General features: G+C 41.1%; 1 protein-coding gene across 6 annotated transcripts; it reads right to left on the bottom strand.

Annotated features, from left to right (window-relative positions):
- C2H7orf57 (chromosome 2 C7orf57 homolog) lies at positions 1 to 18,441 on the bottom strand. 6 transcript variants are annotated; one of them, XM_065052730.1, is made up of 7 exons: positions 17,280 to 18,441; positions 13,581 to 13,676; positions 12,720 to 12,828; positions 12,440 to 12,602; positions 7,389 to 7,489; positions 6,206 to 6,342; positions 1 to 2,130 (listed from the first exon to the last, which is right to left on the bottom strand). In XM_065052730.1, the coding sequence occupies exons 1-7, from the start codon at positions 17,305 to 17,307 to the stop codon at positions 2,036 to 2,038; spliced, it is 729 nt and encodes a 242-aa protein (XP_064908802.1). In that variant the 5' UTR covers positions 17,308 to 18,441; the 3' UTR covers positions 1 to 2,035. The 6 variants fall into 6 exon arrangements, with proteins under 6 accessions (XP_064908802.1, XP_064908797.1, XP_064908798.1 ...); XM_065052725.1 differs by having other exon boundaries at positions 13,581 to 13,778; positions 17,215 to 18,435; XM_065052726.1 differs by having other exon boundaries at positions 13,581 to 13,778; positions 17,280 to 18,435.
- Positions 18,442 to 19,960: the final 1,519 nt, after the last annotated feature.

Genomic DNA, 19,960 nt, shown 5'->3' with positions numbered 1-19,960 from the left:
TGTAGTTTGTCATAGTAGGGATTTATTTATTGTGAGACAGAGCAACTAAAACCTTGGTACATATCCTTCTTCTGAACACCAGGAGGGTAGACACATTGGGCACAAGGTGTTACCAAGATGTATTTATGACAAAATCATATACTGGGCTTTTACAGTCAAATATCTTAATTTCCTATCCCATACCAAAGGACTTTGTATGGGAATATGAAAGAGAAAAATTCCCTGCTCACAGATGCGTTTCAAGCCATGAATGGCATAGAGGAGAATTTGCTTAACAAAAACCTGTGACCTCTTCAACTTGTTAAATCTTAAATAGGTAAAACAGTAATGCATCTTCATTTTTCTGTTCCTTGAATTTTTGTCAAAACTTGAAAGCTATGGTACTGGACAATCCAAAAAGAGCACCTTAGAACAGTTTTTTAATTCTGGGGAAGAAACTTTTCCTTCAAACAGGAATATTACCTACTCCTTCATCTCAAGGTCCACTGAAAAATCTGCTTTGACTTTCAGGAGATTTATCCTTCAGTTATGTATCAAGAGAATAATCAGTGTAAATTACTTCTTTTATAAATAAAGAACAATCAGGGTACTATAGTTACCTTGTCTGAAATGTTCAATATATAATAGATCTCTGAGTCTCACAGTTAGTAGCCACCTTTGCTCTCAGTTATCTCTAGAAAACTTTAAAAAAAAAATCAATTTGTTTTAAACTTCCTATTTTTGTAGTCTCTGGGTTTTCATTTCATTTTGTATTTTAGTGTGAAAGACACCTCTTAAGTAAAAATACAAAATATGTTACTAAATGTTATTTTAGAAGGGTGAAAATTACACAACTACAGACTGGGATTATTGCAAAAATAAATTGCAAAACCTGCTACTGGCTTCACTTTTCAGGTTTTTATTGCATAGATTAAAACTTGCATCTATGGAAAGTAAGGCTGTCTGTCCTTTTATAATAAAAACTATACTCCTTCCTTCTCACCATAGACCATTTTTATAGTCAATTGCTCAAATAGTTCACCACAGCAGTTCAGACACCCATTGCATTTTGATTCTTCAGTCATTTTGGATGTTTGGTATCATTAAAAGTATTAAGAGGATGACAAAATGTGCTACGACTGAAATCACACATTTCCATTTCTAGCTTTCCTTCTAGGCTATAGCATGCATAACTACATTTTGAAAAGTAATCTGCAGAAAACCTCAAAACCAGAATATTAGGCTATTTGCTTATAAAAAAAAAAAAAACTTGGGCTTCATCCTACATCTTTTACAACTAAGTCTGCACATTCAGTGTAGATATGTGTATCTGAAGTCACTGAAACTTTAGATGCTGAAGAAATGAATAGGCTAATTCAATTTTTGTTTGCACTGCTACACCAAGAGTCAATGTATATATATATTTGATCTCTGGAAACGTATTTATGTCTTTTTAGACTAGAATAAAATATAAGTGTATGAAGTATATATTAGGTCACATTAAAATGAAAAAAACCATTAGACTTTGCTACAGTTAAATGGTTGCACATAAAAGGAAAATTACTCTTTGGTACCTGAACTGCCAAGTTATTTTAGATCTGTATCTGGAATTCTCTTTTAAAAACATTCACATATTCAGTATACGTGGATGTAATTCATAAAACAAAACTGCCCTTTTTTTAAATCTTTGGGCTTGCAAAGCAAACAGTATTCAAAAAAATAAATTATCTCGCTACTTACTTAAAGGCATTCAGGTCAGAGATGCAGCACAGTAAAACTAAATAAACATTTCAGCATTAAAAAAAATAAGGCTAGATTTTGTAAGTAAGCATCCAGTATTTGACTTTAGCATCTCTCTGAAAAACAAACACTGAAAACCCTTCTAGACCCAGAAGCTTCCACTGCTTTAACATGGAACTGCTGATGACTGAAAACTACCAGCTGCATGACACCATTGACTCACAAGTAAAGAAAACAACATAATTACTGGGGTAAGGTGAACTTGAGCAACACATTTCCATCCTTGAATTCAGTTGGAGCTTTTTGATTCGTTACACTATTTTGATGTCCCTTGGAAAGCCGGTGAGTTACGCTTCTGCTGCAGCTCTCCATTATCCTGAAGGCACAAACACAAATTCCAGGGTTCTCCACCTGCTCTTATAAAGAGAAATCTTAGTCAGAAGCAGCACTTCAGACTGTTAATATTTTAACTCATAGTATTCCGACTGTGATCCATGAAGACTCAGTTGACCAGCAGAGCGGATCAAACATCTCCTTGGCTTGACTGAGGAAAGCTGAGTATACATTAATGGCACATTAGCAAACTTTTAAGAATTTGAGGAAAGTCATGTGGATATTGCCTAAAGGTGACCAAGGTAAAAAAAGACAATTTTTAACAATAGGATATGGTGTACACTTTTAAAATGTCTGAAAACCACCACTATAAACACTTCTAAGAACATGACTACAGTAAAGCAAAATAACAATGCTGAGTGACTACGATAGCATCTCAGCTGTCTTTATGTCTCTACCTCTAACAATTGCACAAAATTATGACAGTTTTGGAGAAGAACTCGAATACTGAGGAAAAAGTGTTCAAAAGACAAGAGGACATCAAACAGCTCAAAAAGTAATAGTTACTTCAGGAAATTTTGTACAGATCTTAACGAGACAGGGAGACTGTCATAGAGAAAAGAATCATTAGAATTCATGTTTGCAGGTCAGGACTATTGCAGCCAAATAGGAATTCTTATTTTACAGAACAGATTTGGAGGGCTTTGGCATAGCAAGCGCCTTCATGTCCATGTGAGCAGGTGATCTAAAAATCTGTAAATACTTTCAAATACCCATGCTGGGTTTTCAGTTATTTGTGTGTGTTTTGGTTTTGCTTGTTTTTTGTTGTTATATTACTGTCTCCAACTTTTTCAGGAAATTTGTACTAAACGCCTTTCAGAAAACTTTCTACAAAAAGAGAGATTGAAATTGATTCAATACATGCTTAAGAAAAATAAACCTCCTTACTCAACTGATGCACATTAAAAAAAAAAAGGCTTGGCTGCCTTATCGTTAATCAACTTAACTCCAGAGAGTTTGTTAATCATCTCATTTTTCCCATTTTATGTTTTGGCCAGTAAAGCATGTAACTGCAAATAGTATTTGCAAAATCAGTTTTTCTTACAAAAATCAAAGTGGAACTGAAAAGTAGTACTATTGCTGATAGTTATATCCTAAAGTACACTACAAAGGCACAGAACTTATTTTACTGTTGCAGTTTACCACTGGTGGGCACAACAAACCCAGCTCTCTATTACACTTTTTTACAGACACTAAAAATAAAAAGTAGAACCTCTTCCAAAAACTCTATCAAATAAAGACAGATGAATTCCCAGATAATGCATGTTCATAGGATTCAATAATTCTGAAAAATTCACAAAATGGTACTTATTTTTTTACACCATCATGTAGCTACTGGTGATAACTGCACTAGATGTAGAGTTCTATAGTTCAAATCCTAAGGATATCAACAATTGGCCTGATATACATATATGATTTCTCACACAAGCTTATTCTTTAATGCATCTCTATAATGACAGTTGACAGTTTTTCTACTGGTCAGTTTTTAATACTATGAGCTCCATCTCTGTCATCCCCTGGCACTCTCAATTAGAAAAGTAGATTTCACCAAAAGCTCTGCTTTCACAGCAAAATTAATGGTTTCATTGTGTCCAAACATAATCCACAATACAAACTGTAAGTGAAAATAGATATAAGAAAGTATTCCCCCCCCCAAGATACAGCTTGATGCAAGCCTTTTTATATTTGGAAAATTGTGCTAACCAATAACTGCACATTTAGGTATCTTGATATGTTTTAGCCTTTTATTTTTGTAAATACAATTTAGACAGTTGAATTGTTGGTTAAAATGAACAGCAAAGTTGGACTCAGATTCTGGGTCTAACAACATCGAGAGCAAAACCTTCAGAAACTTTCACTGGAAATTTTGAGGGTTCAGATTAGCAAGAGGTTTATGTATTTCCAAACAATTTTCATATCAAAGTTCTAAAGAAAAGTACTACAAAGCCAAAACCTCTACACATCTGTATATTCAGTAATATATTTTAAAAACTTCACCTCTTGGATTCAAAGGTGTACAATGTACTGATCACACTCTGAAAAGGAAACTAAAATTACAGTTTTACTCATTAAAATCTTTACTTCTCATAGTACTAGGAAAAATATAGTATTGAAATTGCATCCACTTTCTGATGGGCTTTATAATAAATATTTAAGTATTCATAAGATTCCAGTGATATACCCTAATTCAAGTAGATAACAGAGCAAGTGTTAAAGTATTAGTGTATCTAACTTTTTCAATATATTAAAATAATTTATATCTATTGCTACTTCAAAGTACGAGCCTTTTTGGCAGTGTAAGTAAACATGGAGATCTAACATTTAATATTTTTGTCGCGGTCAAAACTTCAGGACAAAGAAAACTTTTTATTTGACAGCTGAAAGTGCAGACATCATGCATAATGTAGTCCACCCAATAGTTCAGCTTCTGTGTATCATCACTGTAACAGGAAATGCCATCAGGTCTTAATTTAATGATGTGGCTGAACACTATGACTGATCAACTAGTTCTTGTGCAGTGGGCATAGCAACAGAATTGTCAGAGAAGGCTGCTAAATAAATGTGCTTTGGGGACTAAGAAGTCATCTTTCCAGTGAAGGTTTGACTTTTTCACTGCAAGTATCCCTACCAGATCAGTTCTTTCTATTTACATTTCATCCCGTATCATACAGTTCCCCTTCACTTTTCTTTATGGCATAGGTCATGACTGTAAGTGTGGTTTAAGAAAGTAACTTGCTGGTTTGGACACATTGATATCGTAACCATGTCTGGTCAAATCTGCAGCAACATGGCAACCCTGTTTGACAATAGCAAAGGAGCACTAGGCCAGTGTAGGAAAGAGCTTCAGTTTTGCTTTGTTTTGTTTATTATATTAAGAAAAGTCTAGGAATACGCACTGACAGCTGTAGCCTGTTCTTTATAATTTCCTGTAAACATGTATGATGAAGTTCGTCCATATTATAAACCAAAATTACTTCTCAATCACGGATGAATTCAACTATAAAAAGTAATCTAACAAACATATAGATAGTGGACTATATAAACCATATACTTTCCCCAATAGTATTTTAAATTACTTATTATATCCCTGAAACAGTGGTTTTGACTAGTTGCTTGCAGGTGCTGATTCAGACTGTGGTGGCTCTGAATCTGCAATAAAAAGAGATAAAAGTTCTTAGCATAAATTCAACCATAAAAAAAAGATCAACCAAAATTTTCAGTTTCTCTCATGTCAAAATACGTACAAATTCCAGTACTTTTACGTTTTAACTAACAAGATAGACAAGTTACCTATGAAGTTTGCAGTATGATGCAAATCTATAAGCCAACACAAATGGATTATGGATTTACATATGGAATGGGTTATAGCTCCTGTCTGATGTGTCTTGGACTCAGCCTGTGCAAGAAAGAACAGGGAAAGCTCCATCTCAAAAGGGAGATGCGAGGTGCTCATGATGCCAATTGCTTTGGATGAGCAGACAAAAGGACCCAAGTGGGAAGGAAATACAAGCCCTACATTCAGCATTTTAATGGAGATGTTTTCAAGTGATGCATTAGTAGCTATTACCATTGTGCATGACAAAGTAAGGTTTGAAATCACAGGTAAACACTGGATAACTTTTTTTCTCCCTAATAAAACTGTTGCAATGCCACTGTCTTCAACGATGTGCATATATTTATTTTGACAAATTCTTAAACACAAGTATGGATAACATTTGTCACAGAAGTTTTCAGAAAAATATTAGGTGCTAAAGACTGTTCGCAACAAATATTTTATAGTCTGCTTAAATTTAGGCTGGAGGACAGCTGTGTCTCTGCAGCATTTTGCAAAAACATGTCACACAGAAGCCCTTCGATCAGAACAGAGCTTACTTCTGCAATTGTAAAGATGAAAAAAATCCATGAAAGCCCCTGCCTTTGCTGACTACAAACGGGAGCACTCTTTTCTTTACCAGGTCATAGGGTACTGTAAGCTAAACATGATAATTCAGTAAGGCTCAGCATAAGTTTCACACAAATTACTCACGCTACCCTGTGCTGTTACCTTGAGATCCCAATTCACTTTAAAAGAAACAGCTTTCAATAATTTTACCTTTGGACTGCTCAATATTTTCTGATGTTTCTGGAATCTTTTTTTCCCGTCCAGTATGCTGCTGCAACCAGTCAGTCCCATAACCATTGCTAATTAATTTGCTAAAATTTACTGCTTCACTTGTTCTCTGAGCAGGCCTGTAAATCCAAATATATTAAGGAAAACAACAGCATAAGTAAACAAAAATGGAGATCAGGTGAGAAAATTTTATTTTGCATAGAAGGGGCAATAGCCTTATAACAATTTATTTATAAGTAACTAAACATATATTCTACACACAATCATCTAAAAAAAACAAAACAAAAAAAATCAAAGCTCACAACTAATCGTGATTCAGTAATGTGTAATTTTTTGCGAGAAGAGCCATCCATTTTATTGGAACTTAACATATATAACACACAGTTCTGGTGTGATGAGATGAAAAAGTGAAAAAGGAAAATGACACAAAGAATGTGTAAGTAAAAAAGGCTGAAAATACTCACTTTGTGCTGTGTGAGTGTGCTCCTAAGTTCATTAGACAGCTTAATCACTTATTTGCATCATTAACATATTTCTAAAATGTACTGGAATTACTGACTACTGTGTAATAAATTTTTAAGACAAAGTCTGCAGAAACAATTCAGTTGTGCACACAGCTGATGATGTGATCACATCACAAGTGATATAACAATTTGCTTAAAAGAGTACTATCTTCCAGGTGTTCCTTACATTATTTTTGCTGTGCCTGACCTTATTTAGGCTGCAGTTTATATTTTCTTAAATGTTAGTCCTAACTTGTGTTTCTGCAACTTATGCTAGCAAAACTAAAAATCTACATTATACTTTGCATCTGTTCACTGGTATCAAGAAAAAAAAAATTTAATACAATAAAAGTGTGCCACAAGAAGACATGAAACTGTACGCTTAGTTTTCCTAAACCAAAGTTATATTGAATAGCTTTCCTGTACGAGTTAAAATGCTGGTACAGAATCACAGAATGGTTAGGGTTGGAAAGAACCTCTTTTAGTTGTTTGTAAAACTATTCTAGTATCACATATGATAGCAAGTTTAGTAGCAGTAAGGATCCACCAAGTCAATACACATATCCCCTAATCTCTGCCATTTCACAAGGAGTAATATTACCTGCATGCACAAATAGTTGCAGGCTTATAAGTTTAATTAATTTCCTAAGTGTACTACTTACATAGGTGGGAAGGAAAGCTTATTTTTTCCACTAAATTCCTTGCTTGTAGAAGCATTTGGCATTCTGCTTGTGTATTTAGGGTTTATAGCTGGGAGTTTTACCTGTGTCAGAGAAATCTTAACTTAATAAAAGGAATCATGAAAAAATAACCAAAAAGATTATAGGATAATACAGCCTTCAAAAGTGAACCTTATATTAAAGGCCCTAAATGTCTTCAAATTTTACTCTCTTATCTATATTTTTTCTATAAGAACTGAGGAGTATAAAGGAATAGCAAAAGATAAAACAGCACCTTAGGTATTCTAGATGAGATCAGCTGTTTGTTCAGTATGTCAAAACTGCAAAATGTGCTCTTCACAAGCTTTTCCCTCACAGTACCCAAATTTAAGCTTCAAATTCAAACTTATCCATCGCATTATCTCATCCTGGCTCATTCTCTGTATGTGGTATATGAAAACATCCCAACCTTACAAAAGCCATAAAAAGCATAAAACATCCCATATAATAAGAACACAGTTGTGGTACACTGAGGTTCGAAATGCAGACAAATACAGATATATTAGGTGAAGCCTACAACAGTGTATTTTACTTTTATCATCTTGCACTTGCTAATGACAGGTAAAGAAACTCAGTGCTGACTGAAAGACAAAAAAATGACACCTAGCAAGCCAGTGAAATGACATCACAAACTGAAGGCTGAACAACCAAAAAGTAATGGAGAAATATTAGCAACACATATCAAAGCTGTTTAACCAATCAAAATCACCAGCTGCTGAGGGGTCAATTTAGTTTCCTATCAAACAAAAGCATTAAATATACCAAACAATTCCCAGATGTTTTTCACTAATAGCTGCTAAAAAACCCTGAAGTAAAAAAGAAAAAAATAAATTTTAAAGACTATTTTCAGCCTTCTTCATTGCAAGAAGAAAAGAGGGGGGAAAATTCCTGAAGATAACACAAAATTTTCAAAGCTTATTAACAAAGTTTTTGTGTTACATTAATATAACCTTTTAATTAGAACCTACATACTATTTGACCCTTTTCTCTTTTAAACATCCAACACAGGAGAGCACCCCATAAGATAAAAGATATTACTTGCAGGTTATTAAAAAATCAGGACTGGGTAAATAGAAGTGAAGTGTATTGCTCTGTAAATTTAAAAGTAAAAATGCTTTTCACCTGTGTGGACATCCCTACTGCAATACAGTTAACAAGGCAAAAAATTATAAACAGAATGCAAAAATTAGATGCATCATCAATAGTTGCACTTGGATTGCAGACACTGCAAAACAACTCACATGAAAACAGCCATGAGAAGAAGATTCCAGCATAGATGTAAACATACCATGGACTTCTCAAGCAGCCCATGCATGTTTAGTATTGAAAGAGCAAAGAAAAGTATAATGGTTATTTGAATGCATCTAACTAATTAAAAAGCCACTGAAAAAGCTGACCTGAATGACCTGGAAGAAAGCGAAGCCTGGGACAGACAGTTCTACTGATTCTGAAACAGGGCATCAGTGCAAACCGACGTGTTAAGTCAGTGCAGGAATCCTTACAGACTTCAGTGGGAGCCAAGTCTTGCCAAAAGAAAAATACCAGAATCTGGTAAAGAATAAGTGGATGGGCTACTAGATTTTGGCCTGACAGATGTTATGTTGAAGCTTAAAGAGATGAAAAATTGGGATACTTGTCAAAAAAGAAGAGATGATACTAGCAAAAATATGCAGTGATGTTGGATGAACCTGTCCAACCTGGAGGTTAAAAAACACTCTAGCTGCTTGAAACGGCTTTTCAAATCCATTAACACCATTCTCATCTGAAGCAGCCTATTTGTGCTTTATGTTTCAAAAGTGCTACAGTATTGTGCAAAAAATGATAGTGCTGTTTTCTGTCTATCATTAAACTGTACCTTTTATGCTACGACATACCATGGAAGTTTCAGATCCAAGACACAGCTGCTTACAGTTTCAGCTAAGAAAATATTTAACTGGACAAACAGAAATCATCAATCTCAGGTAACTTTTGTCACATACTGAAGGCATGATGGCACACAGAACACCACAAAAACGCAATTTGGTAGTCAGGATACACAAATAGTAGATGGAAAGATACAAGACACTCCGCTTGGCACTGAAGGGAGGTATTAGAAAAGGTAGTAATTAAAGAGTTAATTAAAGGCAGGCCAAGGAGGGATACCTAGAGAGATTCTGTCTAGAGACAGACAAAGGACCAAATGTCAAAACTCAAGGGAAAAAAAAGGGCAAGGGAAAGGAAAGGCAATGAGAAAAGACTTAAAAGCTGCTAGCAATTCTCACACCCTGTTTTAAAGGTTGTCTTTTCTTGGTATTAAATGAGACAGGTTAGCATAACTTGCAGGTGTCAAAATGTTCCCTGCTGTTCCAGTCGGCTAATGAGAGACAAAAGGAGCAAGGGAACAGATCAGAGTTTGGTTTTGGAGGGCACCTGTAGTTCTGTTCAGTACTCTTGGTTACTTTATCAAAATCAGTATTAAAACCCTTGCGCCTCTACATCCCAATGGTTATAGCTGAGGAGGCATTTTCAGTTTGACAAGCCTCTATTTAACAGCTGACAAGTTTCCCAGAGGAAGCAAACAACGCAAGACATCTTTTACATGTTCTCAGTTTAAAAGCATTCTCTTCCTCTATGAAGAGATGGCAATGACATACCCTAAAAATTACTACCTAAATTTATTATACATACACATTTCTTAGTCTCAGATTCAAGAAGCATACAATGTGATATGTATTGTTCCTGGCTGGTATATGAAGAACAACAGATACCTGTTGCCAGCATGGAAAGATAAAAGCCTCTGGACAAAATCCTGGCTCCCCTGCGATCAAGGGAAAAATTCCACATTACCTTTCAAATCTCTCTCTGAGGTGAAATCCTGACCTCAGATGAGTAATCCTTTTGCTATAGCACGTACATACATATGTATGTATGCATATATACACATACATTTCAGGCAAGTGCTTCAGACATGAAGCAATAATCTTAGTGGTATCACAGGAAGATTGCCTAATGCTGGATGCTAACCCTGATACCACCTCCAACTGATTTCCCAGACACAGGCCTGTCTCTTTCTTAAGCTTATAGGATTTTCTACTCAACCCAGCTGGTCCACATGATGCATAAGCGAAAGGATGCTCCCACCTGGGCTAATAGCCCATGCCTTTGGCATGAGCACATTAGTGCTTCATGCACGAACAAGTCTCTGCTGCTTTGCAAAATTCTTAGAAGAATGAGAATTATCTCCAAGACTGAGGTGTTACAGAGGAGCTACAGAATCATCTAGAGGCATAGAGAACCATGTAATGATCCCTCTGATCTCCAGTCCTCCTCTACACAGTGACAACCACAATATAAGGGTTGGTGGAGATTCTAATACTTCAGAACAAAGTGGCATAAAAGCATAAAGCTCCAGAGCAAGCACCCACTTGGGAACAATGTTTTCCGAACTGAGTCAAAGAAGTACCCTTAGAGGTTAAAATGTTTTTGCAGATGTTCCTAAGGGAGCCCTTTGGGATTTATCTCCACAATTGCATCACACATCTCTCTTCTGAACAACTGCTTAGTCAGGCTGGACTGAAAAATACTTTTAATACGTTCAGTCCCAATACTTGACATAGTTTGCTGCTGCAGTATCATCATGTAGTCAAATAAATTTAATATTCCTTAGAAATCTGCCTGTGGTGTTTTGGAATACATCTCTTACATTTCAATATACGGTGAGAAAAGTAAAATCAAGACTTTGGTAGGGCTAGATCCCTTGCCTCACTTAAAGACTCTTCAGGGAAGTACTCAAAGCACAGGACAGAAACCTCCTATAAGAGAAGATGCAGGAAACAGCCGTGAAAGAAGCATTATGTGATGTTTTAAGATATACGAGATGCTTTTCAGGGTACAACAAAGGTACTGTGAAGGACAACCGTTTCAGAGATAGTGGTGTGGAGGCAGAGCTAAAGCTAGAGAGACAGAATCTGCCTTCTCAGGCACCTGATCTTAAATAAAATTTAGTACCTTGGACAAAACTCAACGTGACCTTCCAGAAGAGCAGTGTATATTATATATAAGGGGCTCAGCAGGTTTGGAATCTGAGCTAAATATATAACATGCTTTCATTTTGTATTTGGTGATAAATAAAATACATGGGAACTTTCATTCACATGACTGAATGAAACTGGATTTTGATCAAACTCCACCCAAACAGAAACAGGCCTCAGTCTCACTTTACCACAGTGACCCGAACATTTACTGTTATCAAAGTTAAATTTGACTCAGAGCACTCAAAATAATTGTTTCTTAATAAGGGAATGAGGGACAGCACTTCCCATGCCTCCCAGTTCAATCCATTAAGAGGCTCCATGGTAGGCTACATTTCTATTTTCAGTGCCTAAAACCTCCAATTGAAAAAAAGTTTCTCCTGCAAGCATCGGGCAATTTACAGTTTTAGCACACATTGCTTATTTGCCTGTTTCCACAGATAAGTAAACACTCCCAAGCCTATGAGGTGTTCCCATTTACACAAGCCACCGTTCTGAATTCGCACTACTCATCTCAGCAATGGCTAAAGACTTTTTTCTTAAAATGTCCAACATCTGCCCGTCTGTTCAAGAAGGAAGGTACTGGGCTTCAAGTACATAAAATGCCTTTCCTTTTTCAGAACAGTCTTCTGTTCCTTCCCCCTCCTTCTTCCTTCCTCCTCCAAGATCATGAAACAAGAATTCTGCTCACTGAGAGTAATTGCAATGGAAATAAATCATAAGAAGATAGAAACTAAATATTGGCTTTCACACAAGGATACACACCATATATTGTGACTGGAAACTGCATTATATGCTACACCTGCAGCGCTTAAGAGAAACAGTCTTTCTTGTCTTTATTTAACTGTGATATAAAAATTACTTCTGGAATACAGAAATTCAGTGGACTGTAACTTCCCTTTAGTAAGAACCCACAGGCCCATTTAGAAGCGTCTTGACAAGTTCTGCAAGCAAAGCAGTGTCACGGAGTGCCTCTCCTCATACCTTCTTTTTCTCTAGGTTTTTCTTGTCCTCAGCATCCCGCTGCCAAACACTTTTCATATCAAAATCGAAAGGCCCTCTTTTTCTCTCATAACTATTACCATCATGGTCATCAGCCTTAAACTCTCTGTGAATCATATAATCTGGTAGAGAGGGAATATAGCTCCTGCAGAAAAAGATTTAACACTTGTTTGTACAAGGGATACATATCTTGCACTTTATTACAAAATTATTCTGAAACACTAACAGAAGAAGGAATCAGGTGGGGTGTCAGCAGACATACCGTGGCTTATCAGTTGCTGGGGGACTGGAACAGTGCAGGTACCAGTCAGGTACAGCATATTCTGCTGGAGAGGACCTCCTTGTCAGAGGAGGGTAGTGCTTCAGTAGGTCTTGAGAGAAAAAGACAAAAGCCACTATTCTGACTTCTTATCTGGTTCCAAAAGCACTACCTTTGTTTTCAGGTTGCTGTTTTATCAGGAAGAAATGCTTGTTTTATTTAGTAAGGAGCATTTGTCTCCCTTGACAAAACAGTCAGAACCCTGCAGCACTGTGTTCCACTTGTACCTTGTTTATCTTGCTTTAAATGCTTTGACATGTTTCTACCAGTCTATTAATTCATATTTCTAGATTTGTCACCCTGCTCTAAGCGTGCGAATAAGGCATCTGCTCAAGTTCCTCACAGTGTCTTCTTTGATAAGGGAAATAACAAAAACACCAATCACCTTGATACCAGAAGAGAGCATGTACACCACTGTAACAAAATGAACATCACAAAAAAAACTTTATAAATCTCTACCAAGTTTCTTGATGATGTTTTTTTTGTGACATCATTTTTACCAGACTACTACTTAAATAGGCCAAGCATGAATTGTAAAGACCTCAATCAAATGCACCTAAGACATCATCATCTACTTGGATTCGATACAGTGCAAAACTACACATTTTGCTACAACGTACCTATATAGAACAGACTGCAAGGATGTCTTGACAAGGTGACCTCTTACACATTTTCAGTCCCTCAGATTTTCCATATGTTAATTTCAAAACTCCAGAGGATTCTTCAGTAGTATTTACAAGCACTTTCTACCACCACTCTCAGGCAAAGTCAAATAAAACAAAGGAAAAACAGACAGACACTGACCAGGTTGGCCTCCTTGCTTTGCCAGCTTGACATAAGCTGAATCGGACTCTTTGATCCACTTCCTGCGGCACCCAGATGGCACTTCATGAGGAGCTTCTGCAAGGTAACCAAGACCTGGAATCTGAGATGTTGGAGGAAGTGTGCTCCTCGAGGTTACAAATTTCACTGGTGGTTTCAGTGGCATCTGGTATTACTGTCCTTTAATAATAGGGGGGGGGGGGTGGGAAATGATAAAAGTTAGCTGCTAGCATCCCTTTTTCAAGCAACTAACAAATCCGGCCCTCCTTAAACTTGAGCAATGTATCACAGTATGTTTGGGATTGGAAGGGACCTCAAAAGATCATCTAGTCCAATCCCCCTGCTGGAGCAGGAACGCTTAAGTGAGGTCGCACAGGAACATGTCCAGGTGGGTTTTGAATGTCTCCAGAGAAGGAGACTCCACAACCTCCCTGGGCAGCCTGTTCCAGGCTCTGTCACCCTCACTGAGAAGAAGTTTCTTCTCAAATTTAAGTGGAACCTCTTGTGTTCCAGCTTGATCCCATTACCCCTTGTCTTATCATTGTTTGCCACCAAGAAGAGCCTGGCTCCATCCTCATGGCACTCACCCTTTATATATTTATAAACATTAATAAGGTCCCCTCTTAGTCTCCTCTTCTCCAAACTAAAGAGACCCAGCTCCCTCAGCCTTTCTTCATAAGGGAGGTGCTCCACTCCCTTAATCATCTTCGTTGCCCTACGCTGGACCCTCTCCAGCAGTTCCCTGTCCTTCTTGAACTGAGGGGCCCAGAACTGGACACAATATTCCAGATGTGGTCTCACCAGGGCGGAGTAAAGGGGAAGGAGGACCTCTCTCGACCTACTAACCACCGCCCTTCTAATACACCCCAGGATTCCATTGGCCTTCCTGGCCACAAGGGCACAGTGCTGTCTCATGGTCATCCTGTTGTCCACCAGGACCCCCAGGTCCCTTTCCCCTACACTGCTCTCTAATATGTAATTTCCCAACCTATACTGGAACCTGGGGTTGTTCCTGCCCAGATGCAGGACTTTCCCTTGTTAAATTTCATTAGGTTATTCCCCGTCCAACTCTCTAGCCTGTCCAGGTCCCGCTGGATGGCAGCACAGCATTCTGGTGTGTCAGCCACTCCTCCCAGCTTAGTGTCATCAGCAAACTTACTGATAGTACACTCTATTCCCTCGTCTAAATTGTTAATGAATGTATTGAATAATATCGGCCCCAGTACTGACCCCTGAGGCACTCCACTAGATACTGGCCTCCAACTAGACTCCGCACCATTGACTACCACTCTCTGGCTTCTCTCCTTAAGCCAGTTTGCAACCCACCTCACTACTCTATTGTCTACACCACACCTCCTCAACTTAGCTGTGAGGATGCTGTGGGAGACTGTGTCAAAAGCTTTACTGAAGTCAAGGTAGACCACATCCACCACTCTGCCATCGTCCATCCACCTTGTTACATTCTCATAAAAGGCTATGAGGCTGGTCAAGCATGACTTACCCTTGGTCAAGCCATGCTGACTGCCCCTAATAACCCTCTTATCCTTGATATGCCTTGAGATGGAACCAAGGATAAGCTGTTCCATTACTTTCCCAGGGACAGAGGTGAGGCTGACCGGTCTATAATTACCCGGGTCCTCCTTCTTGCCCTTTTTGAAGACTGGAGTGACATTTGCTTTCCTCCAATCCTCGGGCACCTCTCCCGTTTCCCAAGACTTGGCAAAGATGATGGAGAGCGGTCCAGCAATGACTTCAGGCAGCTCCCTCAGCACCCGCGGATGCATCCCATCTGGACCCATGGATTTATGGATGTCCAGACTATTTAATTGCTCCCTAACCCAGTCCTCATCAGCTAAAGCAAACTCCTCCATTGACCTGGCTTCATCCGGGGTCTCAGGGGTACAGGGCTACCCAGGACAGCCTCCAGCAGAGTAGACAGAGACAAAGAAGACATTCAGTAATTCTGCCTTCTCTGTATCTTCTGCCACCAGGGCACCCACCCCGTTCATCAGTGGGCCTACATTGCCTCTGGTGTTAGTTTTATCTGCTATGTATTTGAAAAAGTTCTTTTTGCTGTCCTTGACCCCTCTCGCCAGCTGTAATTCTAAGGAGGCCTTGGCTATCCTAACTGCCTTCCTACATCCTCTAACAGCAGCCTTTATTCTTCCCAAGTGGCCAGCCCCTGCTTCCATGACCTGTAAACTCTCCTCTTCTGCTTGAGCATACCCAACAGATCCCTATTCAACCACGCAGGCCTCCTGGCTCCCTTCCTTGACTTCCTTCGTGTGGGGATGCTCTGATCCTGAGTGTGGAAGAAGCAATCTCTGAATGCAATCCAGCTATCTTGGGCCCCTTTACCTTCAAGCAGTCTTGCCCATGGGATTTCCCCCAGCAATTGCTTGAAAAGGCCAAAGTTAGCCCTGCTAAAGTCCAGGGTTGCAATTCTACTTGCTATTCTGTTCCTGCCACACAAGATGCTGAACTCCACCATCTCGTGGTCACTGCAACCCAGGCAGCCCTCAACCTTTACTGCTTCGACCAGACCCTCCTTGTTAGTGAGGATGAGATCCAGCAGTGCACCTCTCCTAGTCGGCTCCTCCACCATCTGCATGAGGAAGTTATCATCAATGCATTGGAGGAACCTCCTGGACTGTGGCTGGCTGGCTGAATGGTCCTTCCAGCTGCGTATTACCTTTGAGACAGAAAACCAGGCATGCTTATTCCGGAGGCATACAGTACAAAAACCTTCTAGAGGATCAGATGAAACAAGGGAACACCTTAGTTTCAGTTTTGAAACAACATTCAAGTTTTCACGTAAAAAGTTATAATAGAAGGAATCTTCATGCAGAAAACTACTTCCAAGGACACCAAGAAGAGCAAGAGGCACAGAAGACAGGAGGAAACACTTAAGCTCTTGGTTTCCTTTCCTCCTTCACCCATTAAAAAGAGCAAACAGAGGGGTTGTCCGTTTGAAGGTCTTGATCTGTAAAGAAACTAAACCAAATCCACAAACCAGCCACCTCCCCAAATAAAAATAAAAATAAAATAAAAAAAAAAAAAAAAAATCCTCACTAACAGGAAAATGGAGTGGCAGACAGGAAGAAAAAGAGTCAGGAATTATGCCATGAAAGGTGCACAGGGCACTTACTGATGTGACTCCAAGTGCAGCAAAGGCTGTTTTGTAGGTGTAAGGCCACTGTCTGAAGGCAGGCAGCCTATTCAGGAGCTCTTGGGGACACACAAACGTTAGCTAGGCTCAACTCAGCTTCAAGAAAGAACAACCCAAAGCACTCGCTCTCCCCGCTTTCAGGAGCAAATAAACATCAGACCGTGCTTGCTCTCACATCGCTAATTGGTCCATCAGAAACTCTGCGCATCAATTATCCCTCATGCTCTCCTTGTTTGCATTTCGCTGGGTTGCCACTGTCTTGGAACTCAACTGCATGCCATGGCTTAAGATTAAAAAACAAAACTGAAATTCCGTCTATAGGGGAGCGACAACCTTAGTAGGACACACTGAGCTCTACTGGGCTTCAACTAGAGAGCTGGGTATCAGAGCACTTTTTCCCCCAGCAACCCCAAGTAATAGGGGAGCATCAGCTCCACGTTCCCTCACCGAGATCTTCCCAACGCCCCTCCGAAGGGCCAGCTCTTCTGGCACCGAGAGAAAAGCTCCTTCACCTGGACTTGCCGACCCCTCTCCTTGCATGGGAGCGTTGAGCAGCCCCGGCACAAAGCGACGGCGGCCGCCGGGGGTAGAGAAGGCGGAGAAAAGAGGAGGCGGAGCGGCCGCAGCCACGGACGGCTCCTTCGCTTGCCCGCGGAGCAAAGACAGGCGGGGACGCAGCAAAGCGCATCCCGGCGCTGCCGGAGCACGCGTGGGGTACCGGCTGCAGGAACGGCTGCCGCGGCGGGGCGGCTCCCGGGCACCTGCGGCCAGCGCCCGCCTGGGAGCCCCGAGCCCCTGCTACCGGGACACGAAGGCAGCCCCAGGGCGGAGCGCGGCTACAGCCGCGGAAAAGCCCGCAGGAGCCGGAGCGCAGCACTCGCCACGGGAGGCGTGGGCAGAGGCGGGAGCAAGGGCGGGAAGGTAGCTCTTCCTCTTCCTGCCCTAGGCTGGACAAGTGACACAGAGCCTGGGGTGAAACTTAGACCAGGGCTTGCCAGAGCCCCGGCCCCAGGTGCCATGCAGTCAACTTTGCCCTGTCACTCACCTCACATCGTCAGCGCTGGGGTAGACACAGCAGGGCATCAGCCCAAGGTTGTCCCTGCACCTTTACCACTATCAGTCTTGAGGGAACCTAGATGGCAGAGGTTTTAGCTGGCAACCGAGCAAATAGGATGTCTGGTGCCCACACCTCAGCAGAAGTGGAGAGATGGCCACAGAAGGCCCAAGATTTGAGTGGACATGTTTGAAAAATCCTCCTCTTCCTTCCCCAGGTGGACGTTCCACCTCATTGCTGGGGTGGCTTGGGGGTGGACAGGGGAAGAACAGGAGGGCAGTCTGAGAGCTGGGTCTGGAGGTGCTGGAAGGCAGCATCAGTCTCTTTGGCGTCTCTACAAACGCCAGCACTAGGCCTAGACAGCCTGTTGTCTCTGCAAAACGAGGGATGAGACCACGTTGGATCACACGTAGGGAGTCCCAAGTGGCTGCCCAGATACATCCTGCCATGGCAATTTTGAGAGCTTAGCACAGTCCTGTATTGCGCTCTGCAGGATGGGGTGTGGCCCTGAGCTGCCTTGCTTTTCCTTTCAAGCCGAACCAGAAGGATTCCAATGTTTCCTCTGTTGGCAATAGATTTATCTTGTTTCCTGACAGATGAGGTTTCCTCTAGAAACCTGGTCAGATTCTCACCAGTGCTTTGCCTTTGGAAAAGGAGCACAAGGTCCTCTGAGGGGTACGAGAAGTTTTCTAGTGGAACAAAAAGGGCTTTATTTCTGATTAAGTGAACACTGTAAGCCTTTCCAGAGCTTCCTATATCAGTGAGGAGTTTCTGTCTTGCAAAGCAGTGTGTGCTGTCACTTGGCAGATCAGGCTGCAGGGGTGCAGTGCAAGGCCTAGCCCCTGGGGTGTTTCTTTGGAATTTCTCTGGTTCCCCATGGCTCACCAGCATGCATTTACAGGCAAGCCTCCCTCCCTCTTCACCCAGTCTGAATTTGTCTGCATATATGCCAGGGGAAGGGCCACTGACAACTCATCTAGTAGAGGAATGCTGCTGGAGAGGGGACAGAAAACCCCTGCTGTTCTTGAGCTAGGACAGGCTCAGTAGCAGTGTCATTGCCTGTGTACTTGTGCCTGCAACTGCGTGCTCAGGCAGTTCCCGCAGCCCCTCCAGGCAGAACTACTCAGGCTGCAAGGCTGAAAGGGCGTTTTGTTTCAGTTTAGCCTGCTTTTCTCAGCCTTCACAACTCCACTCATGCAGGCAGTGACCATCTTGTGTGTCTAAAGCTCTTTTCTGCAGGAGATCCCCAAGGCAAGGGCCCGCTGCTCTCCACAGCACTGGCTTCTGCAGGCAGGACCAACCCCAGATTCTTCAGCCTCAGCCACATGGACAGCAAGCCTGCTGCTGAGCTGACTGGGTACCAACAGCGTCACCATCCTTTTCCTCCTTTGTGTACCATAGGAAAATGAAAGCTCTGAAGATGGTGACCATGGCACTGCTTGTCGCTCTGCTTTCTTTCAGGGAGTCTCCGAAGAGCTCAGACTTGTGGGTGATGCTTTAGGAGGTACCCAGGGCTCCATTCTGCCCTGATCTACTTGCCCTGCTGTGATCAGAGGAACATGTCTAAGAGCAGAAAGTCCCTGACAGGCGTGGGCCAGTGTCCCTTACTTCAAAGGAAAGGGTGTGGGGATGAGGAAGGGGTGACTTGCCTTCCCCAGGAGGGCTAAGTGAGTTCTCTTAAGCCAAGGGAGAAGCAGTGGCTCACCTCACCTGCCCAGGAGCTTGAAAAGCTCCTGAAGGACAAGGAGCATGTTCCAGGACAGGGAATGTCCGCCACTGCAGAACCATTACACCACCATGACCAGGGAAAGGGCAGCTGGCAGCCCAAGGTATAACCCAACTTTAAACCACGTTCTAAGTGTAAGGAGATCTTTGGTGTTTGTCTCACAGGGGTTTATCACATGGGACAGCTTGGCAAAGAAGGTCTCCGGAGGATGGCAGCAATATGCCGGGCCTAGATTTCCTCCTATATTCAGCATCTGCAACAGCAGGTGACACTTAGGTTTCTACAGACCAAGACTGGTTCTACCAGCATAACTCCAGGCCATAAAGTGCTGCTCATTCAAAGCCTGTGGCTAGGGCTAGGTACAGCAGCTACCTGGCAGGTCATGCAGGTGAAGGTCAACTGGAGCCAACACC

Source organism: Columba livia, chromosome 2 (genome assembly GCF_036013475.1).
Source record: "Columba livia isolate bColLiv1 breed racing homer chromosome 2, bColLiv1.pat.W.v2, whole genome shotgun sequence".
Taxonomy (NCBI): Eukaryota; Metazoa; Chordata; class Aves; order Columbiformes; family Columbidae; genus Columba; species Columba livia.
This window is presented reverse-complemented; position numbering and strand designations above follow the sequence as displayed.